This window comes from Equus caballus, chromosome 17, assembly GCF_041296265.1.
Source record: "Equus caballus isolate H_3958 breed thoroughbred chromosome 17, TB-T2T, whole genome shotgun sequence".
Taxonomy (NCBI): Eukaryota; Metazoa; Chordata; class Mammalia; order Perissodactyla; family Equidae; genus Equus; species Equus caballus.
The window spans coordinates 98,774,241-98,800,093 of record NC_091700.1 but is presented as its reverse complement, the minus strand read 5'-3'; the positions used below and the strand labels follow the sequence as shown (position 1 = coordinate 98,800,093).

General features: G+C 48.9%; 1 protein-coding gene and 1 long non-coding RNA gene across 11 annotated transcripts in view; one reads left to right on the top strand and one right to left on the bottom strand.

Annotated features, from left to right (window-relative positions):
• ARHGEF7 (Rho guanine nucleotide exchange factor 7) overlaps positions 1–25,853 on the bottom strand; it is a 155,577-nt gene that overhangs the window by 124,700 nt on the left and 5,024 nt on the right. For 4 of the 10 annotated variants that reach the window (XM_070240471.1, XM_070240474.1, XM_023621846.2 and 1 more), the window contains exon 2: positions 2,128–2,214. The exons of 2 other annotated variants lie outside the window; for them this stretch is intronic. Coding sequence is in view for 2 of the 8 variants with exons in the window: in XM_023621846.2 (XP_023477614.1) it covers positions 2,128–2,214 (87 nt within the window). In the remaining 6 variants the exon portion in view is untranslated. Of the gene's footprint in view, positions 1–2,127; positions 2,215–2,392; positions 2,508–22,665; positions 23,080–25,853 lie in introns of those variants that run through there. 4 more of the 10 variants (XM_070240468.1, XM_070240472.1, XM_023621849.2 and 1 more) reach the window with 2 other exon arrangements.
• Positions 13,543–19,222, top strand: LOC138918577 (uncharacterized). Its single transcript, XR_011428102.1, has 3 exons — positions 13,543–13,774; positions 16,576–16,904; positions 17,017–19,222. It is a non-coding gene; the product is annotated as an uncharacterized lncRNA (long non-coding RNA).

Here is a 25,853-nt window from a genome sequence, read left to right as displayed (position 1 = left end):
ATTTAACTTTCGTGCTTGTAATTTCAAAAGGTTTCTTGTCAGTCTTCCAGAATTTTGTGAAAATGAAATGTGCAAAGCCTAGAACACATTTCCTAAGTGCAGGGTCCTTCCTCCTCGCTCCCTTTCTACACATTTTCCTTTCAAAGCACTGGGAACCCGCCACACTGCGGTCCACGTGTGAAGCCACCTTCAGGGAACAGGCCTGTCCCTTCACACCATGGATTAGAACAAGTCAGGACGCTTAAGCTGGGTCCACACAACACAGAACTCCTCTTTCAGGGTAACTTCCTAAAAATCACAATTACAGAACAATTTGAGGTTTTTGATGTGCTGGGTTTTTTTTTTATTACCTCTTAGGTAATTAGGAGTTTTAGGTGTGACTTATAACTGAGCTTGAACAACTGTTAACAAAATTTTTCTCTATTTTACATTTACTGGAGAAGATATTTACTCTTTTAAAAGCACAAAATAAGTCAATTTTTTTTACTAAAAAGGAAACATTTACTACGAACTACAACTTCAAGCTCAATCAATTACAAATATTTATTGAACGCCTACGATGTGCCTAGATGCTTGGATGTTAGTAAACAAACTCTCTTCTAGAACATCTTTAAATAAACTCTCAATTACAAAAAATAGTTGCCGTATGAAATATCAACAGCAACCTTTGGAAAACTAAGGATGAGGGGTTTTTTTAACACAACTTTCTTTAAAACGATACTTTCTTAAAAAGTCTTACTAAAATTGTCAAATTATAATCTTAATCTGCAAGTTGAGTTTCAAATTTGCTATAACAATAAACAAAGCTCAACAGTTTGAAAAGGATAATAAAATCCCACAACAAAGGTCAAGAAAAGGTAAAAATTGTGACAAGCAAAGGATACTATCACAACTCAATACACAAGTACAAGAATAAAATGACAAAGCCCATCCAGCAGAGGAAAGGCCTTTCTGAAACAACGTCACCCCCTCCTAAACAGCCCATGGTCTTTGGAATCTCCACTCAACATTTTCACTTATCTGTATGCGACTTCCTCACAAACATTAAATACCACCAACAATAAAAATATCTTAGTGTTTACAATCACTCATAAAAACAGTACTTTATCGTCTATCAATTCCTATATATCTAATTTCAATTGACAGATAAACTTTCCCTATAATCCTCCTTCATAGATTTGACGACCTCTAAATTTTTTCCCAAGAAACCTACACTAAGAGATCGCCCTCCTAGGACGGGAAATCTTTATGGGATCACCTCACTAAACAGGTTCTGTCGAAGACGCTTTCCTATACTGTTATCTAGCAGGTTAGAATAACTAGTCTGTTTTCAGATAAGGAAACGAAGGCTAAGGGTGGTAAAGCAGCAGGCAGAAACGGCAAGATTTAAACACAGAACTGACTGCAACCGCAGAAGCCTGTAATCCCCAAGTAAAAGAACAGCTAGATCTCTGGATGTAAAGCACTACCCCAAGATTAAGAAAAACCATATATGGTTAAAGAAAATAAAAAGGAAATTTTCAGAGAGCTACTAACGAAAGACTGTATTGGTATAATGACAAAACCTTAAGCAATATGGAAAAGACACCCAGCCCAGCATGCTCCCCAAGCCACAGGTTACTATGCATAACCTAAACACCAAATGTTAGAGTAAAAACCACCTAATTTCTGGCCCGAAAAAGAAAAAGCAGAAAACGGAGACAGGCTGGGAGGATTCGGGGCCCATTTTATTTCTGCCGGACTTTGCCTGATCGCCTGCTAAGGATGCTGACGGGCTGACCCAGAGCTGCAGGAGGGTCCTCCAAGAACCCCTACGGGCTGAGTTAAAAGTTAAAGGGATCAGATCGCACCCCTGACAAACGACTGTCGAAAATGTGGGTCACCCGCACCAAGAGCTACTGGAACCACTTTTCCTCACTGCAGCGAGGGCAAAGTGTGCGGCTCCGTACAGCGGCTCGTGCGCGTTCGCACCCTGGAGGGGACCGCGGGCGCACCCCGCGGCCGCCAAGCTGCTGGGCCTCCGGGCCGTTACCGGGCCCGCCCGCGCGAGCCCCGCCTCGCGGCCCGCATCCCCCAGCCCTCCCGACCCCGCCGGCTCCCGCGCCCCCCGTGCTCCCGCGCGCTCACCTCCAGGCGCAGGGAGGCCCCGCAGCCTCGCAGGAACTCGCGGATGTTGCTCAGGCACTCGCCCTCGCTCCGGGGCTCCGGGTAGACCTGCAACACAGAGCACAGGCGCTGAGCGCCGCGGGGAGGCCGCGCACAAGCCCCGGGGCGCACCCGAGGCGAGCCCGGCGGGACACCCCGGCGGGCGGACCCGGGCGGGCGGCCCAGGCTGACCGCAGCGCACCCGCCGCCCCCGGCGCCCGCCCGCTCCGCCGCCGCCTCTCCTCACCCTTTTTCCTTCCTCCCAGCTGCACCAATCTCAGGCCCCTTCCCTCACCAGGAAGTGGACCCGCGCCGGAAGTGACGTGTTCAGACCGCGCCCCGGTGGGCCCCGCGCGCGACCTCTTCCGGTCCCCGGCCTATCCGGCGCGGCCGCGGCTCACCTGGTGCTCATCCTCATCCTCGGCCCGCCTGGCCCAGTCCCCGCGCGTCCTCCTCCTCCCGCACCTGGTCCTCGCCCGCGCGGACGCGGCCCATCCGGTGCTCATCCTCATCCTCGGCCCGCCTGGCCCGGCTCACGCGCGTCCTCCTCCTCGCGCACCTGGTCCTCGCCCCCGCGGACGCGGCCCGCCCGGTCTTCATCCTCATCCTCATCCTCGGCCCGCCCCACGCGCGGCCTCCTCCTCCCGCAGCTGGTCCTCGACCCCGCGGACGAGGCCTGCCTGGTCCTCATCCTCGGCCCCCCTGGCCCGGTCCACGCGCGGCCTCCTCCTCCTCGCGCACCTGGTCCTCGCCCCCGCGGACGCGGCCCGCCCCACGCGCGGCCTCCTCCTTCTCCTCCCGCAGCTGGTCCTTGCCCCCGCGGACGAGGCCTGCCTGGTCCTCATCCTCGGCCCCCCTGGCCCGGTCCACGCGCGGCCTCCTCCTCCTCGCGCACCTGGTCCTCGCCCCCGCGGACGCGGCCCGCCCCACGCGCGGCCTCCTCCTTCTCCCGCAGCTGGTCCTTGCCCCCGCGGACGAGGCCTGCCTGGTCCTCATCCTCGGCCCACCTGGCCCAGCCCACGCGTGGCCTCCTCCTGCTCCTGGTCCTCGCCTTAGGCCTCGCCCCCGCCGACACAGCCCGCCCCGCCCAGAGGGCCGGGAGAGCCCGGCCTGAGGGGCTCGAGCAACCCCGGGAGGGGCTGGAGAGAACCCGGTGTTTTTCGGTTCTTTCCAGGAGAGCAGAGGTAGTACTCTAATTCGATGATTTAAAATAATTAACACCGTAAATAATGCATGTGGGGATTAAAGTGCAGTGTTTTCCTTTCCCAGATACAGACCATGTGCTTCATGAATGATTAACCAAAGCAGCTGGTGACAGCGAAGCAAGCAGCACCCCCACGGGAGAAGAGCAGCGAGGGGGCTGGCGCAGACAGCCTGGCGCCTGGCCCCAGCTCGGGCGGTGAGGCCAACAGCCACGCGTGGAAGGAGTTGCTGGCAGCTGCCCCGCGAGAAACACTAAGGGAACCGGGAACAACCCGGGGAGAAGCCGGAGACGTCGGAGGAGCTTTTTGTTAAATTCTAAACTGCATAGAAGACTTGGTTTTGGCAGTTACACTAAACCATCATCCGGAATTGTAGCATTTAAGGGCATTCAAGGCATTTTTGTCCTGTCCTCTAAGGACAAAAAGGGGAAATCAGGACATTCCATCAGGCCTCCCTCTGGAGTACTCTGGGTTCATTTCAAAGTGCTCAGTTCTTTTCAAATTATGAATCAAACCAAACCAAACCATGGTGTTGAGAGGTGCAGAGAAGGAGGAAATGAGACTCCTTTTTTCTTACAGTTTTAAAACTTTCTTAGAAGAAAGTGCCAACGTATTTCCCTCAAAGTTGAACAGATTTGGGTTTTTTCCATAGAACTTAGAGTGGAACAGCAAAACCAAGGCTGCCTGTCCATTTTGCTCCTCTCCCTAAAAGAATTTTGAAAAATTGTCTACCAAATGTGTAGTTAACATCCAAATTCTTCATAATTTTAAATAGTTACACAGTATTAATTTCTGACATCCTGATAATGACGTTTTAAAACTCAACTGTTAAACATCCTTTTTAAAAAATATATTCCATAGAATCTAAAAACAAGAGAGAAGTCCCATTCCCCATCTAAAAAATTATGAACAAGCTCTTCTTTAAGTAAGAAATTTTACATTAATTCTTTTCTCTTTTAACTCATTTCCATTCCACTTCCCCTACAAAATTGTATCCTAAAGTAATAGATTCTTATACTTGAAAATGTTACTACTGATCACACTGTTTTTGCAAGAGACCCATACAAATACAGTTAACCCTAATTATTCTTGGACTCTGTATTTGCAAATTCGCCTACTCAATAAAATTTATGTGTAACCCCAAAATCAATACTTGTGACACTTTCTCAGTCATTCATGGACACGCGGAGAGCAGTAAAATTTTTGAACTGCCTTATGCACACATCCCAGCTGAAATTGAACAAGGCCATGCTCTGCCATCTTGTTTAAGCTCATACTATATGCAGATGTCCTTCTCATGGTCTACTGGTGCCACAATTTTCACATTTTTGTGCTTTTTGTTGGTGATTTCACTGTTTCAATGGCTCCCAAGCGTAGTGCTAAAACACTGTCTGGTGTTCCTAAGCGCAAGAAGGCTGTGATGTGCCTTACAGAGAAAATACGTGTGTTAGATAAGCTTCGTTCAGGCCTGAGTTATAGTGCTGTTGGCCGTGAATTCAATGTTAATGAATCAACAATACGGTACATCCAGAAAAAGGAACAAGAGATTCGCCAATCTGTACGTGAGGCCGCTCCGGAAAGTGCTAAAGTGACATCTATTGTGCGTGACGCAGCTATGGAAAAGATGGAAAAGCAGCTAACTTTGTGGATTCATGAGATGACAACCAATGAAAGGAGTGTAGTGGACAGCGTTGTTGTGAGGCTGAAAGCCAAAGAAATTTATGGTCATGTTACTCAGGGACAAGAAAATGTTAAACCCTTCTCAGCTAGTGCAGGCTGGCTCGCACGTTTCAAAAGGCGATACCACATGAAAAATGTTAAACTTGCAGGCAAGGCAGGCTCTGCAGATTGGGAGGCTGCAGAAGAATTTAAAAAATACCTACTAAGCATTATACACGAAAAGGGTTATATGGAGGAGCAGGTTTTCAATGCTGACGAGACAGGCTTGTTTTACAAGAATGTTGGCAAACGAACCTATGTAATGCGAATGGCCTCCAAAGCTCCCGGCTTTAAATCATTCCAAGACCATGCAACCTTGTTATTATGTGCCAATGCCAAGGGCGACTTTAAGTGCAAACCCCTAATGGTACACAGAGCACAAAACCCACGAGCACTTAGAGGGAAAAACCTGAACCGGATGCCAGTCCATTGGAGGTGGAACAAAAAAGCATGGATGGCATCTGGAATATTCTGGGATTGGTTCCACAACTGCTTCATCCCAGAAGCTGAACGCTATCTCCATAGCAAAAACCTTGCCTTCAGGGTTTTATTAATTTTGGATGATGCCCCAGTTCATTGCCATGAAGAACTCGAAAATGCCCACCCTGACATAGAAGTTCTCTTCATGCCCCCAAACACCGCATCTCTAATCCAGCCCCTCAGTCAGGGGATAATAAAAGCTTTCAAGGCACACTACACCAGGGAGCTTTACAGCAAGGCTTTCGAGGCTCTTGACGCAAACGAGGAAGCCACCATGATGGACTACTGGAGGTCAGTCACTATTCGAAATGTTATTGATTATATTGGCACATCCTGGGACAGCATCAAACAGGCTACTATCAATAACTGTTGGGGAAATGTTTGGCCAGACTGCGTGAAAAATTTTGAAGGCTTTGAAGGTGTTACAAAAAATATAAAGAACACTGTGGAAAACATAATGCATATTGCACAGCAAATAAGTGGAGAAGGTTTTGACGACATGAAAGAAGGAGATGTGGAGGAAATTTTGGCAGAAATGGCAGTAGAACCCACCAACAAAGACCTGGATGAGATGGCAAAACATGGCATTGGTGTCAGTGATGATGAGGACGCTGATGAAAGTCAGCCTACGACTCCAAGAATTGTCCCTCTCACAGCAGCGAAGATAGCAGAATGGAATTCTGCCTTGGAAAAGATTTTCAATGACATGGAAGAGTGTGATCCTATGCTGGAACGCAGCCTCACATTTAAGCGCCTGACCTCCAATGCGTTCGTCCCTTATGCCGAGACGCTTAAAGATTTAAAGAGAAAAGCCAAGCAGACAAGGCTGAAACAATTTTTCAAGCCAGTTTGGGAGGGAAAGTTGCTGACACCACCAAGTTGTGAAAGCCAAACTCCTGAGGTAGAACTGCCAGATCTCGCACACCACCTTCATTGATGTCTTCCTCTTCTGCTGAGTAAGTTTCCCTACCCTCCCTTGGTTTTTGTGGAGCAAGCCAAGGTCAGGAACTTTAACCACACCTTGCACTGCCCCATCACACATCCCGCAGCTCCATCAACAGTGAGGTTTTAGTTAATGTGTTCATAAAACTTTAAATGTTCAATCTTTGCTTAATGTTTTCTCAAGGCTTGCTTTCTTGCATTACTGTACTATACAGTATACAGTATGTATTTACTGTATGTGTGTGCTGTGTGTACGACTGAGTGGAAGAGTCAAACTAGGAGAGCTGCACCACAGTAGACTCCATTACATAATGCCGTAATTGATAAAGTTTTATTATAAAGAAATACGCATGTAATTAATTACTGTAAGTAATATATGTTAAATAAACTGTCTTTAAAGAGAAATACCCTGGAAACAAGATTATATATTGACTGGTTGATGAAATGTTCTGACCAGAGTCTCCAAAGAAACTAACCCTGAATTTCCCCTAGGAACAATGGTTCAGTAGTTGCTAATTCAGTGTTCACAGTAACTGCCACAAATAATGAGAACTGACTCTACATTTAAGATTATTAAGCCAAAAGGATCTAATTGTTATGATTTTTCTTCTAAATTGAGTTAACACAACTATTATTAGCACATAAACAATGGAAACAATATATTACAGTTTTGATGAAAATTATTAAATATAAAATGGAAAATTTTATTTGGAAATGTGTAGCTTAATAAGATATATGGGGGTTTTTTTAATTAGTTCATTTAACTATGAATGACTATCACTTACTGCTAGAAAAAGATATAGTCCAGCATCAGTTCCGTTTCTATCTTGGGGGATGCAAACACTGAGAAACCTTATTCATAAAAATAAGCACATGGAAATGGAAGTTTTGTTATGACATAACTTGATTCTTTGAAGCTGAGTTACATAGCCAAAGTCCAGATATAATCTATCAAAACAAAAAGAATTTTAAATCACCAGTTAACAGCTTGATTATGATCTCCTTCAATTTCTGTGAAAGCTAAGCAGTAGAAACCACTGAGCGGCAAAATTCAGTCATTCGAGGCATTCACGTCTCCACACCATGGATATTTCTAAGTGTCCCTTTGTTACCCGGCCCGGAAGATTTCCATCTTGCAGCATTGCATCTCAGGAAGACAACACATGGGTGAACGGGCTGCCCTTTTATGTGAACTGGGAGAAGGGCCATTGTGAAAGGGGAGGTGGGACAGCTGAACCAGCTTGATGCCTTCCTTGATGTCAGGCACCTTCTCAGGCTAGTCAGTGTTAGGTAAGTGCAAATGTACATTGAGAATCTGGAAATGGATTCCCTTAAAACTAGCCCATGCCTTAAAAATCTTCATGCGCACGTGCATGAGTGCATGTAGCTAGCCAGTTCAAAGAACACTGTACCTAAAACAACAGACCTGTTTGGAAAACTGTAACATCAAAGAGTCAGGACTTTATAGTAAGTAGTGCTTGACTCTGTAACATACATGCCGACCTTGGACAAGTCACTTGACCCCTCGGGGTCTAGGCCCTTATCCCAGATTTAAGTCTAATATGTTTACCCTTTCTCACAAAATGGATAATAAACCAATTCAACAGTATTGGACCTTGACTCTGTGCCAGATCATGAGATAAGCACTGTGAAAGCAAAGAAGGATGAGACAAGGTTCCTGCCTCACTAAGGGCACGGAAGAATTGCACACATCATGGCAACTGCAGCCACACGGATGTACACTCAGGATCACGGAAGCACAGAGGAAAGAAACAAAGTCTACAGCCATAGGGCAGGGCCAGAGGCTCAGCCAACACACAAGGTGACATCTGAGTGGGGCTGAAAGGGCGAAGAGGCAGATGGAACTGCCTTTTCAAAGGTGTGACATTTGAGAAGTCCATGGTGTTTTCCAGGATGGTGAGTAATCAAGGGCATCTGAGATCATAGGTGAAACTGCACTGGAAAAAAATACATCTGTGAGGTGATGGTACAAAAAGATGATCCTTCATAGTTTGCTAAAGGAGTTATGTGAATGGTAAGTGAGCACAGGAAAAAGTGTTTACTATCATTAGTAATCAGGGGAATGCAAATTTAAACCACAGATAACTCTACAAACCCCCAGAATGGTTAAGATGGAAAAGGCTGACCATATCAAGTGTTGGCAAGGATGGAGAACAACTGGAACCCCCATTGTGACTGGGGGGAGTGTAAAATGGTACACTTGGAAAACCAGCAGTTTCTTGCAAAGTTTAACATACCTAAGCCCCAAGCATTCCTCTCCTAGGTATTTACTCAAGAGAGATGAAAACGTGTACAAAAAGCCATGTACGAGAATATTCACAGCAGCTTTATTTAAAGTCACCAAAGCCTTCACAACCCAAAGGCAAGCTCTCCTCAGTGCATCCCCAGAAGTATTCAGAGAAGAACTCCGGCCTCAGATTACCAACAACTGCCCGGTTCACTTCCCAGAAATCCTGTCCTAAATTCTCCACAATAATAAACTCCAGGCTTTTCCAGCAAGAACTCCAATCAGGCAGAGGCATAGATGGTCCCAAAACCATTGTGATTTTCCTTTGAAATATGGCTTTTGTACCTAATATTTGATAAAGGGGAGGTCTGATGCTCTGAGAATTTGCTGCAAACTAAATCACGAAGCAATGTTAAGGTCAGACTTGAGAGACCCCCGCATTGTCCAGTTTCTTCCCCAGCTCTTCTCCAACGCCCACTCCACGCCAGGAACAACCAGCTCCACCCTCAACCCCAGCGACATGTCCACTAAGGCAGCTGCCTTCTCCCCAACTCCGAAAGTGTTTAGAGAGTCTAAATTCCCAAAACTGCATGAAAAGAAGAAGAGGCAGTTCTAGCAGGGCAAATAATTAAACAGGTTCAGTGTTACTGCAACAATTAAGGTCAAGAGTATAGAAAACTGCCACAGTTTATAATATCTGGGGGACACTTAAGTCCCCAGGATCCTAGTTCCCAGAGATTCTAATCGAGTAGGTCTGAAGTATAGCCCAGAAGTCTGGGGCGGGGGCAGGGGGGAGTTGGGGGGGTGTATTTGCTGGAAATTCCCCATCTGGCCAATTTACCACCAGGTTTGGAACCACTGACATGGTATAACTCAGTGTTTCTCAAATGCACACATGCATCAGCATCACATGCAGTAAGAGATTACTGGGCCCTGCCACAGACTTTAATCAGTAGGTCTGGGGTGGAACCCAAGAATCTGGATTTCTGACAAGGTCCCAGGAGATGCTGATGGTACTAGGACCATACTTAAGAGAACTAGCGGTATAAGTAGACTGAACTGTGAATCAAGATATGTTCTGTTTTTCCCCTATTGGGAAAACAGACTCCCAGCCACAGAGCAAAGGTCTCCCCAGGTCCCTACCATCAACAGCCTTATCACCCCGGCTGCAAAGAACCACTTCCTCTGAATACCTGTGGTTCCGTCTGCAGCCACCACCATGTAGCTGGACCTCCTGGTGCACATCTTATTTCCCCCTTAGACATAAGCTCCCCAAGTGCAGCGGCCCACAGGCATCTCCTCTTCAACCGTCAAGCAGTCAGCAAATGTGAGTAAATGACCTGCCCACTTAGGTCACTGAATTCGCTGATCACAGAGTACTGAGAGAACCTTAGTGTCGAACGGGTCAGAGAGCATTTGAGGAAGTGCTGTTATTTTCCAGATGAAGAAGCAAGGACTCAGGAGAAAGGAACCTGCCCAAAGTCACACTGCCTGAGTCCTTCACCAACCTACTCTGTGCTCCAGGAGGCTGACCTCGGAGGCCTGCTTCCAACAGGCTCCCGGCTCTCTTGCTTCTGGCGGGATTCAGCCAATCAGCAGGACCCAGGCCAGCAGCCACTGCTGAGCAGCTGCCCAATGTCAGGGCTGTGCTGGAGTGGCTCACAGGAGCCGTGCGCTTCCCACTCCAACTCTGCATTCAGTAACCACCCATTGGTAGCTTGGCATTGGCCACAGTCAAGTACTTCCACCACAGAAATCGGCAAACGCTATAAATCAGGGCTCCTCACCACTGAAAACCATTGTTAAGCCTTTACAAACACACCCCTGGAGGTTCCCCGACTGAAGACCATAGGTCCTGTCGGCCGCCTTCTCCTGCGGCTCCAGGAACCCGCTTCCCCAACTCTTCCCTTCAGGCCTAGGGGCAGCAATGGCTTCCCCGGGTGCTTCCACATCTCTTATGGGTTGTCCTTACCCCTGCCCCTGCTTTGTAAATAGCCTCTTCACTAAACTCTCTTCAACCACTTCTGTTTGGTGTGCCATCTGTTTTCTGCTGGGACCCTAACCCAGTGAGCTTCCTGGTGGCACAGTTCAAAGTAGAACAGAGTGTCACAGCAAAAGATGGGAAATAATGTAGAGAAAGGATTAAACCAATTATAGTACTTTCACAAAACAGACCACTCACCACACAGCCTCTAAAAAAGAGGCAGCCTTATATTCTGGTATGTTATAATCTCCTAGTTACAATAACTGGCGAAAAGGAACCCTGGGAACAGTATGCGTAACATGCTACCTTTGGTGTTAAAAAAAAACAAAAACGAGGGAAGAAGAAAATGTGCACGGGTGTTTAGAGATGCGCGGAGTACCTCTGGAGGCAGAAGCAGACACGTTTAGCAGGGCTGCCTCCAGGGAAGGGAAGCAGGCCCAGTGAACAGCAGGAAGGGTACTTGCTCTGCACGCCATGCTTTTCTGTACCCTTTGAATTTTGTACCTCATGCAAGTGTCATCAAATCAATCCATTTCTTAGAAAAAGAGGAACACTCCCACCTAGTGCTCTGCTCAGACCGAGGCGCCCGCCCCACTGCAAACAGTCCTTGGAGCGCCCACCTGCCAGGGTGCTGGGGTCCTCATAGGCACCACATCCAGCACTCCGGGCCGAGCTGCAAGACTATCTTTAAAATCCCAAGTTCACCTTCTGAAAGTCTAATTAGCACTTAATGGTTCATCTAATTTTTAATTACCTGGTCGCCATGGCTTTATTCTGATGAGACTGCAGCTGCCTCCTGCTCGGGGACTGTGCTCTTCCCCAGCCCTCTACGCTTGTTCTACAGTCCCCAAGCTCCAGTGGGGGAAAGAATAGGTTGAGAGGGTCGCTCGGCAGTCCGCTGGGCAGCCCTACCTCTGAACACACTGGAAAGAAAATGAAGCACCCAGCAGAAATTTCAAAGACCTGGCTGCTAAACACCAGAGGGGTGAATTATCTCCCAAAAATGTGTAGCCTAGGATTACAAGTAGTTTACCAAAAAAATGTAAGCCTTTAATAAAGCATAGTTTTCCTTTGCTTTCTTTCTTCAACATATCCCAAAGCCCAACCCCTGTATGGATGCTACAGTCATCTGGGGAAAAAGAAAATGTCTCCCCCAGCATGGAACTAGCCAAATTATAAAGGGCAGCGAGAAATACGAATGTAGAAAAGCTCCAGTTCCAAAACTAAATTCAGATATCCAAAACATGTGGTGCATCAAGGGAGGACTAGCAAGACAGCATGACTCAAATTAACTCGTGTGTCCCCTGAGGCTCGGTTCCCACAAACTCCAAAGGCACATTTTGAGTCCTTCAGAGATGGTGGCAACTGTCCCAAATGCATGCCAATGCCAAAAATGGATCTTAAAACATGTGAGCATAAAACATTCATGAGATAACCTAGAATAAATCTCTCCACTGAAGTTGTATTTTTTTCCCCTAATAATGTTTGATCAAAACAGGTGGGTGTGTATTAATCATCAAATGGGAGCGATCTAGAAAACAGCACATGCCCTGTCTGGCTGTGATCCAGATGCTAGGGAAGCAGAGGTGCCAGGCATGGGCTGTCCTTAATGTCTCGTTACATTCCTTAAGCAGACACCATTTCTTTTGCCTTTGAAGGATTTTTTTTTTTTTTTTTTTTTTTTTTTGCTGAGGAAGATTCACCTTGAGCTAACATCTGTTGCCAATCTTCCTCTTTTTGCTTGAGGAAGCTTCACCCTGAGCTAACACCTGTGCCCATCTTCCTCTGTTTTGTATGTGGGTCACTGCCACAGCATGTCCACCAAGGAGTGGTGTAGGTCCCCATCCGGGAATTGAACCCAGGCCACTGAAGCAGAGCACACTGACCTTAACACTAGGCCATGGGGCCAGCCCCTGAAGGATCTTGACACAAGACAAGAGTACAAATTCATAAGGTGACAAATTGGGCCTTGTGGTCAGAGATTTTTCGTATCTAAAGTTTTCACCCGTATATAGGGAATAACCATCTTTTCTCTCTCATTCTCATGCTTGCGACCTAATGGAAACAACCCATCAATTATGGCACAGCATTTTGGAAATCTGAGCCACTGCTTACTTTCTTCTTAAGCTCCATTTCTATATTGTCTGTGATCCTCTGACATCCATTTCCTCTCCTACTGAACACACTTCAGAATGGCCATATCTTTCCCTGTTGTCCATCAGCAGGAAGCCTGTGGAGAAGGCTCGCGGTCTCTGACGGAAAGGTGCTAATCCGGAGCAGGAACTGGCTGTGCCTCCTTGTAGGATCAATGCAGCAAGTGGGGCCAAGAACCTCCCAGAAGAGAAGGAATCCCATCCCCCGGGGACCACACTGATCTCTGAATGGGACACTGGTGGCAGCCTGGCCTCACAGGCCTACTCTTGGTCCCACGGACAACCCGACGGCCTATCCTTGACCAAGACCCCTCAGGCTAGGACGTCCACCCCGTCTTTGCAGCACGGAGGGTGCCCCCGTTTCAGGGCGTTCTCAGGCGCCGGCCTGCCAGTGCCCACCTGTTTCGCCTCGGCAGTTCAGGCTTGCTCCTGAAGCCCCTTCCCACACACGGGGAAACTGAAGGCGGAGGGAGCCGCAGGGCAGCGCTCTGCCGTGTGCCTGGCCCACCCAGCTCAAGAATCTGCCTTTTGTTTTTAAACTGCCTGAGAAGCTGCATTTAAGGCAAGTTAAAGCCTCAGAGCCAGAAGACCAGACACTGACCACCTAGGAAAAAATTCTATTTTAATCCACACGATAGCGTGCGGCAGGCTTAAAGGCACGCAGAGAGGGCTGCCTGATTTTGGAGAGAGGCTCGGAAGCAAAAGGGAGCTTTCATCAGAGGAAGAAACCTGAATAAGAGGGGAGGAAACAGCTGAGCACATTCACTGGCAAGCCCGCCTCTCTATAAATAGCAGCTGAGACCCTCCCTAGAGGGAAAGGAAGAGAGGAGGAGACCACGGCGGCGCGGAATTCTTGAGCTGTAAAGGCCTCTTGCAGCCAGTGGGCACCTTCATGTTAACTGTGAGTAATGAAAAGATCATTATTTCCCGAAACTCTGAAGTATCAGCAGGGTGTGGGCTCAAATAAATAGGGTCATAGCTGCGAATAACGTGTAGCAGCCTGTGGTTGGGAAATATGTTGTCGAAAACCACTCAGAAAGCCTGACCTTCATCAAAGAGATAGCTGCCAACGTATACTCAGGAATTCTATTTCTTCCATAGTACTATAAGTGGAACATTGCGCTGCATATTTATAATTTGCCTGTCACATCACTCCTCTGCTCAAAACCCTTAAAAGCTCCCCATTTTATGCAGAGTAGAAGCCTAAGTCTCTTAAGACAATGAAAAGACAAGCCACAGCCTAGGAGAAAGTATTTGCAAAACACACAGCCAGTCAAGGACTTGTATGCAAAACATACAAAGGATTCCTAACATTCAACAGTAAGAAAACTGACAAGCCAATTTAAAAATGGGTGACAGACCTGAACAGACCCCTCACCCAAGAGGAGGTACAGATGGCAAATAAGCACAGGAAAAGATGCCCCACAGCATCTGTCATCAGGGAAGTCCAAACTAAAACAATGAAATGCCACTGCACACCTACCGGAATGACAAACCCAACACTGACAACGCCAAATGCTGGCGAGGATGGGGAGCAGCAGGAACTCACTCCCTGCTTGTGGGGGTGCAGGATGGTGCAGCCACTGTGCAAGACAGTTTGGGTGTTTCTTACAAAACTAAATATCCTCTTACTATGGGGTCCAGCAATCTTGCTTCTTGGGTAAATCTGCTTTACCCAAATGAGTTGAAAACTTATGTCCACGCAAAAACCTGCACATGGATGTTTACAGTAGCTTTTTTTAAAAGATTGGCACCTGAGCTAACATCTGTCGCCAATCTTCTTTTTTTTCTTCTTCTTCTTCTTCTCCCCAAAGCCCCCCCAGTACATAGTTGTATATTCTAGTTGTGAGTGCCTCTGGTTGTGACATTGGGACACCACCTCAGCATGGCCTGATGAGTGGTGACATGTCTGCATCCAGGATCTGAACCTGCAAAACCCCGGGCTGCCGAAGCAGAGCGCTCGAACTTAACCAGTTGGCCACAGGGCCTGCCCCTATAGTGGCTTTATTCATAACTGCCAACACCTGGAAGTAATCAAGATGTCCTTCAGTAGGCGAATGCATAAATAGACTGTGGAACATCCAGGCCATGTAATATCATTCAGTGCTGAAAAGAAATGAGTGATCAAGCCATGAAAAGACATGGAGGAACCTTAAATGCATATTACTAAGTAAGAGAAGCCAATCTGAAAAGGCTACACACTGTGAGATTCCACTGTATGACATTCTGGAAAAGGCAAAACTATGGAAACGGTAAAAAGACCCGTGGCTGCTGTTGGTTAGGGCAGGGAGGGATGAACAGGTGGGGCACAGAGGATTTTTAGGGCAGTGTAACTATCCTGTATGATGCCATAAGGGTGGACACATGTCATTATACATTGTCTAAACCCACAGAATGTACAACACAGAGTGAACCCTGATGTACACTATAGACTTTGTAACAAGCGCACCACACTAATGCAAGATAATAGAGGAAAGTGGCAGGGGAGAGGACGTAGAGGGGGTACATGGGAATTCTCTGTACTTCCTACTCAATTTTTCTGAAAACCTAAAACTTCTCTAAAAAACAAAGTCTACTAACTTTTTTTTTCAGTCTAAGTCCTTACTAGGGCTGAGCAGGCCCCACCCAGTCTACTCCCTTGTCCGCTCCTTGACTTCCTCAGCCACCTCCTAGAATTTCCCAACTCACACTGGCCTCTGCTGTTCCCAAAACTTGCCAGGCAGGCTCCTACTTCAGGACCTTTGCACAAGCCCTTCCCTCTGCCTGAAATCCTCTTTTCTTGGCTATTCACACTATGCCTTCGCTCATATCCATCAAGGCTTTGTTCAAATGTCACTTCTCAGCAACGCCCACCCTAACTACCGGTGGCTTGGGTACAACTTCGCCCTAATTGCTGACACTCCCCTGCCCCCACCCCCTGCTCTGGTCTTCTCCATAGCACTTGCCACTGTCTCACATACTGTGCAATCTCCTTGTGCACTATGCATGGTGACAGAACATCCCCCTGCTCTATGAAATTACGCCCCACCTGCACAGTATTTGGCCTCTTTGGATGAATGCTACATCTCAACACCTGGCATAGACAGGCGCTTAAGATATTATTTGTTCAGTGAATTAATGAATGAATTAAGGACCTGTGCCTGTGACACTGATTAAGTACCAAGAATCACCTGATTACAGCTATGGACAGTGAAGGTGAGTAATGCTGACAAAGCACCTAGAACCAAAAAGTAAGATAATTGGTCTAACACGAGATGGAGTATTTGAGACGGGAACTGTCCTAAAAAAAACTTGGAAATATAATCACCAGGGGCAAATGATAGAGAGAAATGAAAGACGCTCATGGGTTTTACCATAAACCTTAGCCCCCTTCTGTCGTGACTGACGGGTGTGTGCTGTCCCACCGGCTCTGCCCAGCTGCCACCCGGTCGCCCTCGCCAGCACTGCCCACGGCCAGTGTCCAGGCTCCTTCTCTCCGTGTGCCTCGGGGCGTCGGTTAGCCGGTGCTGCCGAGAGCCAGCACTCTCATTTCAGCTCTCGTGTCTCTATCACAAGGGAAAATCGCTGGCACCAAGCTGGGTTCCCCTGACCACCTGGCCTGCTCCCTCGGCCTCTTCAGGCCCGTGGCGCCGGCACTTGACGCAGCGCCACAGCCTGCATGTTTAGCAGGGTTGCCTTACACTCATTTGCTAAGTTTCACAGGGTGGCCATACAAGCTGATGAAGACCTCGTGTGCTTCTGCCATTTCCAAGATGAGAGAGGGACAGACAGAGAGGACCCCGGAGGAGGACGAGAGGGCAGGGGACGAGCACGCACAACTCGAACATCGCAGCTGGATCAGGGTTTCGTGGCGGCACAGTCGCCTAACTGGTCTCCTGACAGCCTCAGGGAGAGGGCATGGCACTCCGCAACGTCCTCATCCCCCTTCAGCCCGTCTTCCCTCTGTTGTTCAGTCAGCGTCTCCATCCCCGTGTCCTCAGGGTCGCTGGTTCCGTCCTCTGTCATCTCCACTCGACTCCTGGGCCCACCCAGTGAGTGTTACTTCAGCTGTTCTATTGCTCAGTTCTGTAATCTCCATTTGTTTCTTTTTGATAAGCCCCGTTCCTTTGCTGACACTTCCTATTTTTTCTTTTGTTTTTTGAGAATTTGCAATTGTTTTGGAAGCTTTTTTACGGCAGCTGCCTGAAAACCCTTGCTGGTGATTCCAACATCCTTCACCGGAAGGAGAAATGGTTGCTGAAGTCACCTCAGCGACAACATCCAGAAAAGGAGCTTCCTGTGACCAGACCTTCACATGTCCCCTGCCAAACCGAGCGGAGAGCCGCAGGTGTCAGCAGTGTTGCCATCCCTACCTTCAAAGCCGCTCATCGTGAAATGAATCCAAGGGGGACATTACACCCCGACACTCAGACATTCGAGACGAGACCAAAATCTCCGAGGTGCTCAGACGGACAACTGTTTAACCCCAAACAACACTCGCTGGACGTGAACGAGCACATGTGAAAACACGTCGGGAATGAAAGAAAAAGACCCAGAGACAGAGCTCCCTGAAGCCATCGAAAGGAGCAGTTTCCCACTCTCCTTTATCAGAGAGAAAACAGCTGAAGGTCAACTCTTAGCGCCGTTTTCCTGAGAGTTGATAAGCATCATAATGTCCTGAAAACATCAGTCCCCTGAAAACTTGCTATGAATTGGTCACCCCAACACCCCAGCCCTCGGCGGGCTCCCCGCCACTGGTGTTGAGTCAACCTCTCTCACCCCACACTCTTTCCAGCACTGTCCCCTCCCCCCCAGCCCCTCTCTCTGTGCTGAGCCCGCCCTCACCCTCTCTACCTTCCTGAGGTCTCCAGTGACCAGGGTGGCCACTGAGCCGGGCTGGCCCAGGCCAGTCCAGTGCATGCCTGTTGTCCGAGAACAATTAAGAACAGTGCCCACTTTTCCCCCAAAGGCGTCCCAAGCTTTCCGGTCCTGCGAAGCCCACTCTCTTGACCTGCGCAGCACGCTGGCCACGCTCCTCCACCAACTCCCGGTCAGCACGCTCTCCTGACTTAGCGGCCCTGCTGCCCTTGCCTTAACCCCCTCTGGCCCCTCAGCCCTGCCTGGCTGTGGGCTTCCGAGTTCCCGAATTCTCACTCTGGACTTCCCCCTAAGACGGCTCTCCACTCCCACACTTCAGGTCACAGCTCTGGGGTGACTCCCAAATTTAAAGTCCAGCCCAGGGGGCGTCTCTGAGCCAATTCCACACACTCAGCCCTGAGTCCACTCACGATCTTCTTGTACCAAACGCAGACCACACCCCAGGCGCCCTCCCCCACAGGTGGCACCACCACCCACCCCGTTGTGTAGCCAGAAACCAAGGAGCTACTCTGAACCCCTTCCCCACCCAGCCCATGAAGCCCTGCTTCTTCCCTCCCTTGCTCCCTCCCAATTCCACCCTCGTGCTCAGCAGCCCTGCCTCCATCCCACCCCCTCCCAACAGCTCCCACTGGACCACTCCGAGAGCTTAGTGCCATCCTCTCCTCATCCATGCTGGGCCCCTCCAGTCTGCTTCCCTCACTGGGGCTGGAGTATTGTTTACAAAATACACAACTGACCATGTCACTCTTCCCTTTTAACACCAAAACCTTGAAAACCAAACGTCCCTTGAGACCCTGTGCCGCCGGGCCCGTGTCCACTTCTCCAGATGTCCGTGCTGTTGCCCTCAGTCTCAGCACTGCAGCCTTTTTCCCGTTCCTCCCTCCACTTACGCCTCCTCACATCAGAGCCAACTGGAGTACCACTTCCAGAGGAGAGCCTTCCCGAAGCCAGGGCCCGCCCCCATCTGCCAAGCGTAAACCAGGGTCCTGTGCTACACGCTTTTAGAAACCCGCTCCCTGCCTTCCGAGCACGTACCTCAATTTGTAAAACAATAAATTCATATCATTTCTTTTTTTCTGAAGATTGGCGCCTGACCTAACATCTATTGCCAATCTTCTTTTTTCTCTTCTTCTTCTCCCCAAAGCCCCCCAGTACATAGTTGTATATTTTAGTTGTGGGTCTTTCTAGTTGTGGCATGTGGGACACCGCCTCAGCGTGGCATGATGAGCGGTGCCACGTCCGCGCCCAGGATGCAAACTGGCGAAACCCTGGGCCACCGAAGCAGAGCGCACAAACTTAACCACTCGGCCACAGAGCCGGCCTCTCATATAATTTCTTTAACACTATTCTCTCCCAACAGAGAGTAGGTGCATCTATTTTTGCTAATCATTACATCTCCAGCACCTAGGACAATTCTTGAACCACAGCAGAAACCTAATAAAGATTTGATGAGAAAATAAACAGATAAATAAAGGAGCTCTCTGGCAACAAATATAAGTATCCAATTTACCTTTATACACTTAAATTCTTTTCACATTTTCTGGATTCACAATTAGGTTCAACAGTAGGGACTGGCAGTAAAATGGATTAAAGCTGCATTACACACAACAAAAACCCAATCAGACCAGGCGAATACGGTCCTATGCAGACTGAGATATGACTCACGGACAATAAGCTGCTTGTGTTTAAAGGGAACGCCTGTGAAACCATCACCAGAATCAAGATGATGAACACACCATCGCCCCAGAGGTCTCCTGTGACCCCAGGAGTGCCCCAGAGCAAGTGCGGATCCACCTCTGTCACTACAGACCACACTGCATTTCCTAGAATTTTATCCCAGTGGGATCTCACAGTATGCACTTTTCTGTGCAGCTTCTTTACAAGGCAGTTTTCGCCCGTCATATAGAGTGCCCCTTTCATTGCTTTGTTTATCATTCACCAGCGGAAAAACGTCTAGGTGGTGTCCAGTTTGTGGCTATTAAAAATAAAGATCTAGGAACCCTTGTGCACAAGACTTGGGATGGACACACCATTTCCATTTCTGGGGCACACACCTAGAAATGGAACGGCTAAATCACTTGGTGGATGTACAGTTGATACTTTGAGAAACTGACAAACTTTTCTGAAGTGGTCGTACAGTTTCACATTCCCACCAGCAGTCGGTGGAAACCCAGTTCCTCCACATCCTCCCAACGCTTGGTATGATCAGTCTGTTCAATTTCAGCCATTCTAATAGGTGTGCAGTGGGATCTCCTTGTGGTTTTTTTTTTTTTTTTTTGAGGAAGATTAGCCCTGAGCTACCTGCTGCCAATCCTCCTCTTTTTTGCTGAGGAAGACAGGCCCTGAGCTAACATCCATGCCCATCTTCCTCTACTTTATATGTGGGACGCCTACCACAGCATGGCGTACCAAGCAGTGCCATGTCCGCATCTGGGATCCGAACTGGTGAACCCCAGGCTGCCGAGAAGTGGAACGTGTGAACTTAAACACTGCGCCACCTGGCCGGCCCCCATCCTTGGGGTTTTAATTTACATTTCTCTAATGAATAATAATGCTTAGCATCTTCTCATGTGCTTATTTGTCATATGTATATCTTCTTTGGTGAAGTGTCTGCTCAAACCATTTGTCCATTTTTTTTTTTTTTGAGGAAGATTAGCCCTGAGCTAACTGCTGCCAATCCTCCTCTTTTTTGCTGAGGAAGACTGACCCTGAGCTAACATCCATGCCCATCTTCCTCTACTTTATATGTGGGACGCCTACCACAGCATGGCGTGCCAAGCAGTGCCATGTCCGCACCCGGGATCCAAACCTGCGAACCCTGGGCCGCCGAAGGGGAATGTGTGAACTTAACTGCTGCACCACCGGGCCGGCCCCTGTCCATTTTTTTAAATTGGGTTATTTCCTTATTGTTGAGTTTGAGAGTTCCTTATATGTTCTGGATACAAGTCCTTAACTGTTTGGTAGAATTCACCAGTGAGAGTGAGGCCACCTGGCCTGGAATTTTCTTTGTGAGAAGCTTTTTTGTTTTTTGGTAGGGAAAGAAGCGCCCTGAGCTAACATCTGTTGCCAATCCTCCTCTTTTCCTTTTTTTTTGTTTTTCTCCTCAAAGCCCCGGTGCATGGTTGTATATCCTAGTTGTAAGTCCTTCTAGTTCTTCTGTGTGAGCCACTGCCACAGCATGGCAACCGAGGGACGGGTGGTGTGGTTCCACGAGTGGGAAACGAGCCCGGGCCACCGAGGCAGAGCGCACGGAACTTTAACCACAGGGCCATCGGGGCTGGCCCAGCAGCAGCTTTTTAACTACAAGTTTAAATCCTCTAATAGACTTGAGCTATGAAGGTTATCCATTTCTTCTCGAGCGAGCTCTCGTAGTCTGTGTCTTCCATGGAAACTGTACGTTTCCTCTAAGTTGTAGTGATCGGGATAAGAATGTTCGTAGTAGCCCATTATCATCGTTTACTCTATGGAGCATCTGTCGTGATTCTTCTTATTGGTCATTTGTCCTTTTTTCCTGATGAAGCTGATAAGAAGTGTATCGACTTTACTGATTTTCTCAAAGAACTAGCTTTTGGTTTTGTTGATTTTCTCTAGTAATTTTCTGTTTTCTGTTTCACAGATTCTGTTCTTTATTATTCTCTCTTGTCTAAGACATGCTTTGGGTTTAATTTGTCCTGATTTTTCTCGCTTCTTAAGGTGGCGGCTCTATTAGACAAGAAAGGCCCTCACTGTGCGGGGAGGGTACCCTCTCAGTCCCAGAGGGTCAGTGTAACAATTCACAAACGGTGTGCTCGAGACCCACAGCCACTGCTCTTCACGTGCAGAACTGACCTTGGGCTACCGACACGGTGTTCCTGGGACCCTCCAAGAAAATGAGTTTTGTCGGAGGCACAGTAAATGCACTCTCAGTCTTCTCCACTGTCATCACTTGATAAAGGCCGCAAGACACTCCATTCCAGTCTCTTGTCACTTCAAAGTATGGCTTCTGTGGTACTTTCTGCAAGTTTAACCTTTGCCACAAGTCTGTCAAGAATTTGACCACATTCTATTTATAGAGCTTGTTTTCAAAAGAAACAAAAATGCATTAACAAATAGGAGAACTGTGGCCAGAAAATTTCCTGTCTCCATGAGAAGAAATCTCTGACCAGCACCAGCGTTTTATGAGACTCGTTGTGCAAACACAGGTCTTGAGGCAAACAAGGCAATTTCTCCAGCACCACGGCAAGACCACGACAAGATTACTCGAGGAATAAAGGCCTGGAATGTGATCCCATACGTCCTGACGGCCTCTCCTCCTGGAGAGCCAACAGCAGAGGCGACTGGCACCAGGATGATCCCTCTGAAACTCCTGGTTTTCTGTCAAAATCCCTTCACAGCTTCCTTAACATGCATGACAAAGTCATAATGTTTTGGCATGTGTTCAGAAAGCAATAGGCTTTTTCAGAAAAGCTATATTCCTGACCAGAGACTTCCGAACAAATTTGCTAACTGCAGATGGAGACTTCAGAGTCTGCCGTGAACTTTAACTGTTCTAAGGACAGGATGCAGGTGGAAAAGCATCTTTCTGGCACAGGAACTTGGCAGTGAGACACTCCAAATTGAGGGCGAAAGGCCACTGCAGGCCAGGGTATTTACAAGGAATGCGAAACTAGCCCGTTTTAAAGAAGGCCTCGCTAACAGAAATCGTACTGTCAGAACGAGACTTCATTGCAAGAAACCATGCAAATTCAAAGCAAACTTGCAACCGTGCAGCCCCACTTCAGACTAGAGCAGCTGAACATAAACCGGAGGGGGCCGCGGCACTTGTTTTGGTTCTGAATTACACACACCTTCTTTAGAGCAGAGACGGGAATATCATCGGCCCCTTTAGAAAAAGCTGCTCCAAGTGTAATAAGCATCAAGTTACATACAGTCCCATTCCGCTCGCCAGTCTTGTACCTGTTATCTGTCGCTCCAGGCAGGCTGTGTAACAAAGCGCCAGGAAACCTCACTGGAGGCTGGAGGAAGCACCGTTCTTCTCCAGGGGGCCACGGGCCAGCCGGGCAGTCCTCTGGTCTGGACTGGGCTTGCTCAGGCAGCGGTGGTCCACTCTGGCTGGCGGCTCTGCTGATCCTGGTGGGGCTCTCTCCGATGTCTGGGGTTGGCGGGCTGTAGGCAGATCCAGGAGGCCTCGGTGGGGATAACTGAGCTCTCTGCCATGGGGTCTCACATCCCTCAGTATCCAGACCCTGGGTTTGTCCTCGGGGTGGAGAGAGGGTCTGACAGAATTCAGAATCATAGATGGCCTCTTGAGACCCAGACCAGGAACTAGCACCTGTCACTTCTGCCTCTTCCCATTGACCAAAATGAACTGAGGCCCGCTCAGATTCAAGAAGTGAGAAGACAGGCTCCACTTCTTGATGGGAGGAGCTGCAATGTCACTCCACAAGGGGCATGGCTACAGGGAGGAGTGGAGAATTGGGGCCACTTCTGTAATCTACCACAACCCTCCTCTAATTTGCTTTGTGCCCTAGGAGGCTGACCTCTATGGAGGCTCACCACTATGCATCATTGCCCCAGAGCCCTCCCCCAGCACAGTCCTGGAGACACCATTCATTTAAACTAGAGTGTGAATGATTCTCCCTAGACTGTGCAGTGCACAACTTACACAACCATATGCAACTGCCCTCAGTTAACTCATCTGTAAAATGACATGTTTGGGCTGGATGATCTCTTGAGAATTCCTTCACGTGAGAATTCACAGATGCTTTACACTTAAGACCCCATGGTTTCCTTTATGATCTGCCTGAAATTGTGGCACAGAACACATGCATGTGTGTGTGTTTCTGCGTGTATGATGTGTACACTAGCATGCACATAGCAGGAACCCAGTAAACACTGATTAGATTTAAATAATTTAAACAAGTGTGTTAGAAACATACTTTCACACGTCCCATGTAACGGTCACACCCTTTCTCTGAGGCGTTTAGACCACAGCACACCCAGTGTTATCCTGCAAAAGCCAGGCTAAGAGCTGCCAACCTGGCTCAGAAAACTTTAAAACTTCATAGCTAAAGTGAGAAATACAGGAAACTTCAGGAAATAAACTCCCCTAACCTCGCTTGTAGGACTGACGAAGGAGGGAAATGTCAGAAGTCGTACACGGGGGACACGGGGCCCAGGGACGGCCCCACACTGGCCCTCTGCAGCCAGGCTGTCTGGGCTCTCACTGCCCATCTGTGGCTCCTGGCCCTTCTCACGCGTGAAACTCTAGACGCGTGAAACCCGAGCCCCTCCGCCGGCTCTGAGCCGCAGCTGCGTGCGTCCAGCAGCTGCGAGGGACCCGGCCCAAGCAGAGGGCCTGGCGGCCAAAGTCAGTGGTCCCCCCAACCCAGACAAGGTGGTCTGTCAGGGTGGGAAGGGAGGGGCTGCCAGCCCCATAAAGTTGAAAAATCTGCCCCGTTGTGAGAATAAAGAAGTTTTCCTGGATGTGGGTGACCCTGAGGTTCACATCCAGGCTCAGAGCTTCCTTCGACACGGCATGGAAAGTTCTCAGGGTCGATGCATAAAATAACTGCCACGTAGTGAGGGCCTACTTTGCACCGCACAAAACCCCTCACAGTTACTCACTTACCCTCACAACGACCCTATCGCCCCACGAGGCCAGTCCCTCCAGGTAGGTATCGTTAATCTGGCTTTTAGGAGTAGGAAATGGAGACTCAGAGAAGTTAGGCAGGTTGCCTGAGGTCACACAGCAAGTGGATGACTCTGGAGCACATACTGGGACCACCACATCCTACAGTGGCTCTAGGAGGGACCAGTGGGGCTTAGGGACCTCTGCGCCTCCCAGTCCCTGGTGTTGCCGGGGCAGACCTGAGTGCCAGAGGGATGGTGCACCTCTGCCACCTTCCATGACAGGGACAGATCCATGGCGACTCCAGCTCCCCCGCCATTCCAATCCAAGGGCTAGAGATGGCCCTACCAAGAAAGCTTATTACAAACATATCCGCGTGTGTGTGTGTCTTAAATCTCAGCATAGATGGACACCCAGTAAACCAAGAGTCAGCAGGGCCCAGGAGCCCCAGAGCAACAGCTTAAATGACGTCCTTGGGGTGCCTGTCCAGCGGGGTGGAGGGGCATCACTCATACTCAGAGCTGCCTGCCCACACCTCCTGACGGCCCCCACCCTGCCCCCTCCCCTCTTGGACCCCCACTGATAGGCAGTCTGTGCCACGGGATCCCAGCCTGGAGTCCGTCCTGCCCGCATGGTCCCTCCCACGGTCTGGTTTCCTGATGGGGTCTGCAATCCCTGAGGGCAGCAACCAGCTCTGCGCCCCGACAGCGCAGGGGGGCCTCGGCAGGCCCTCAGCTCGCAGCAGTTGTCATCGCCTGAAAAGCCTCCGGCTCTGGCAGCAGGCAGACCTGGGCTGGAATCGTCTGCCTGGCATGATGAGCCGGGCACGAGCCTCTGGGCCTCAGTGTTTCCATCCGGGAGGTGGGGCGCCATGAGCCGACACCGGGGCAGCAGAGAAGCACACGCCTGCAGCCCAGGGCGCAGGTCTTGGTCTTTCGCCAGATGCACAATCAGGCTGGCAGTGCTTAGAGAAGCGAGAGGCCACCGGTGTCACTTCTAATAATAGAACGAGGCCGCGGGACAGCACCGACACCGATTCCTCCCAGAGCCCACAGACGCAGCCGCCCCGGGAAGGTCACCACGCGGTCCTGCCCCCAGCGCCCCACAAACCCAGGTCAGAAGTGAGTGCATGTGCGATGCCAACGTACACACCACGGCATTTCTAGCACGCCTCTCAGGAAATCACTCCAGGTGTTCCTGGTTTCAAGTGAATTGAGGCTTGCTTGCTTTGAACCAGCCAGCAAATGCAGTGACAGCTCCCCTCTAGTCTGGGCCTAAAACCCAAGATGAGAATCCCCCTGCTGCAGGGTTGCGAGAGAATTCACAGTCACGTGCTTCAAAAGCAGATGTTTATTATTACAAAATTAACTATTCTGAAACCTTAAGAAACTTCACTAGAAGCAACTTGATATAACCAATAATTCAGTTTGCAAAGTTTAAAGAAGGCTCCTTAAAAACACAGCCAGGGGCCAGCCGGCAGTGTAGTGGTTAAATTCACGCACTCGGCTTTGGC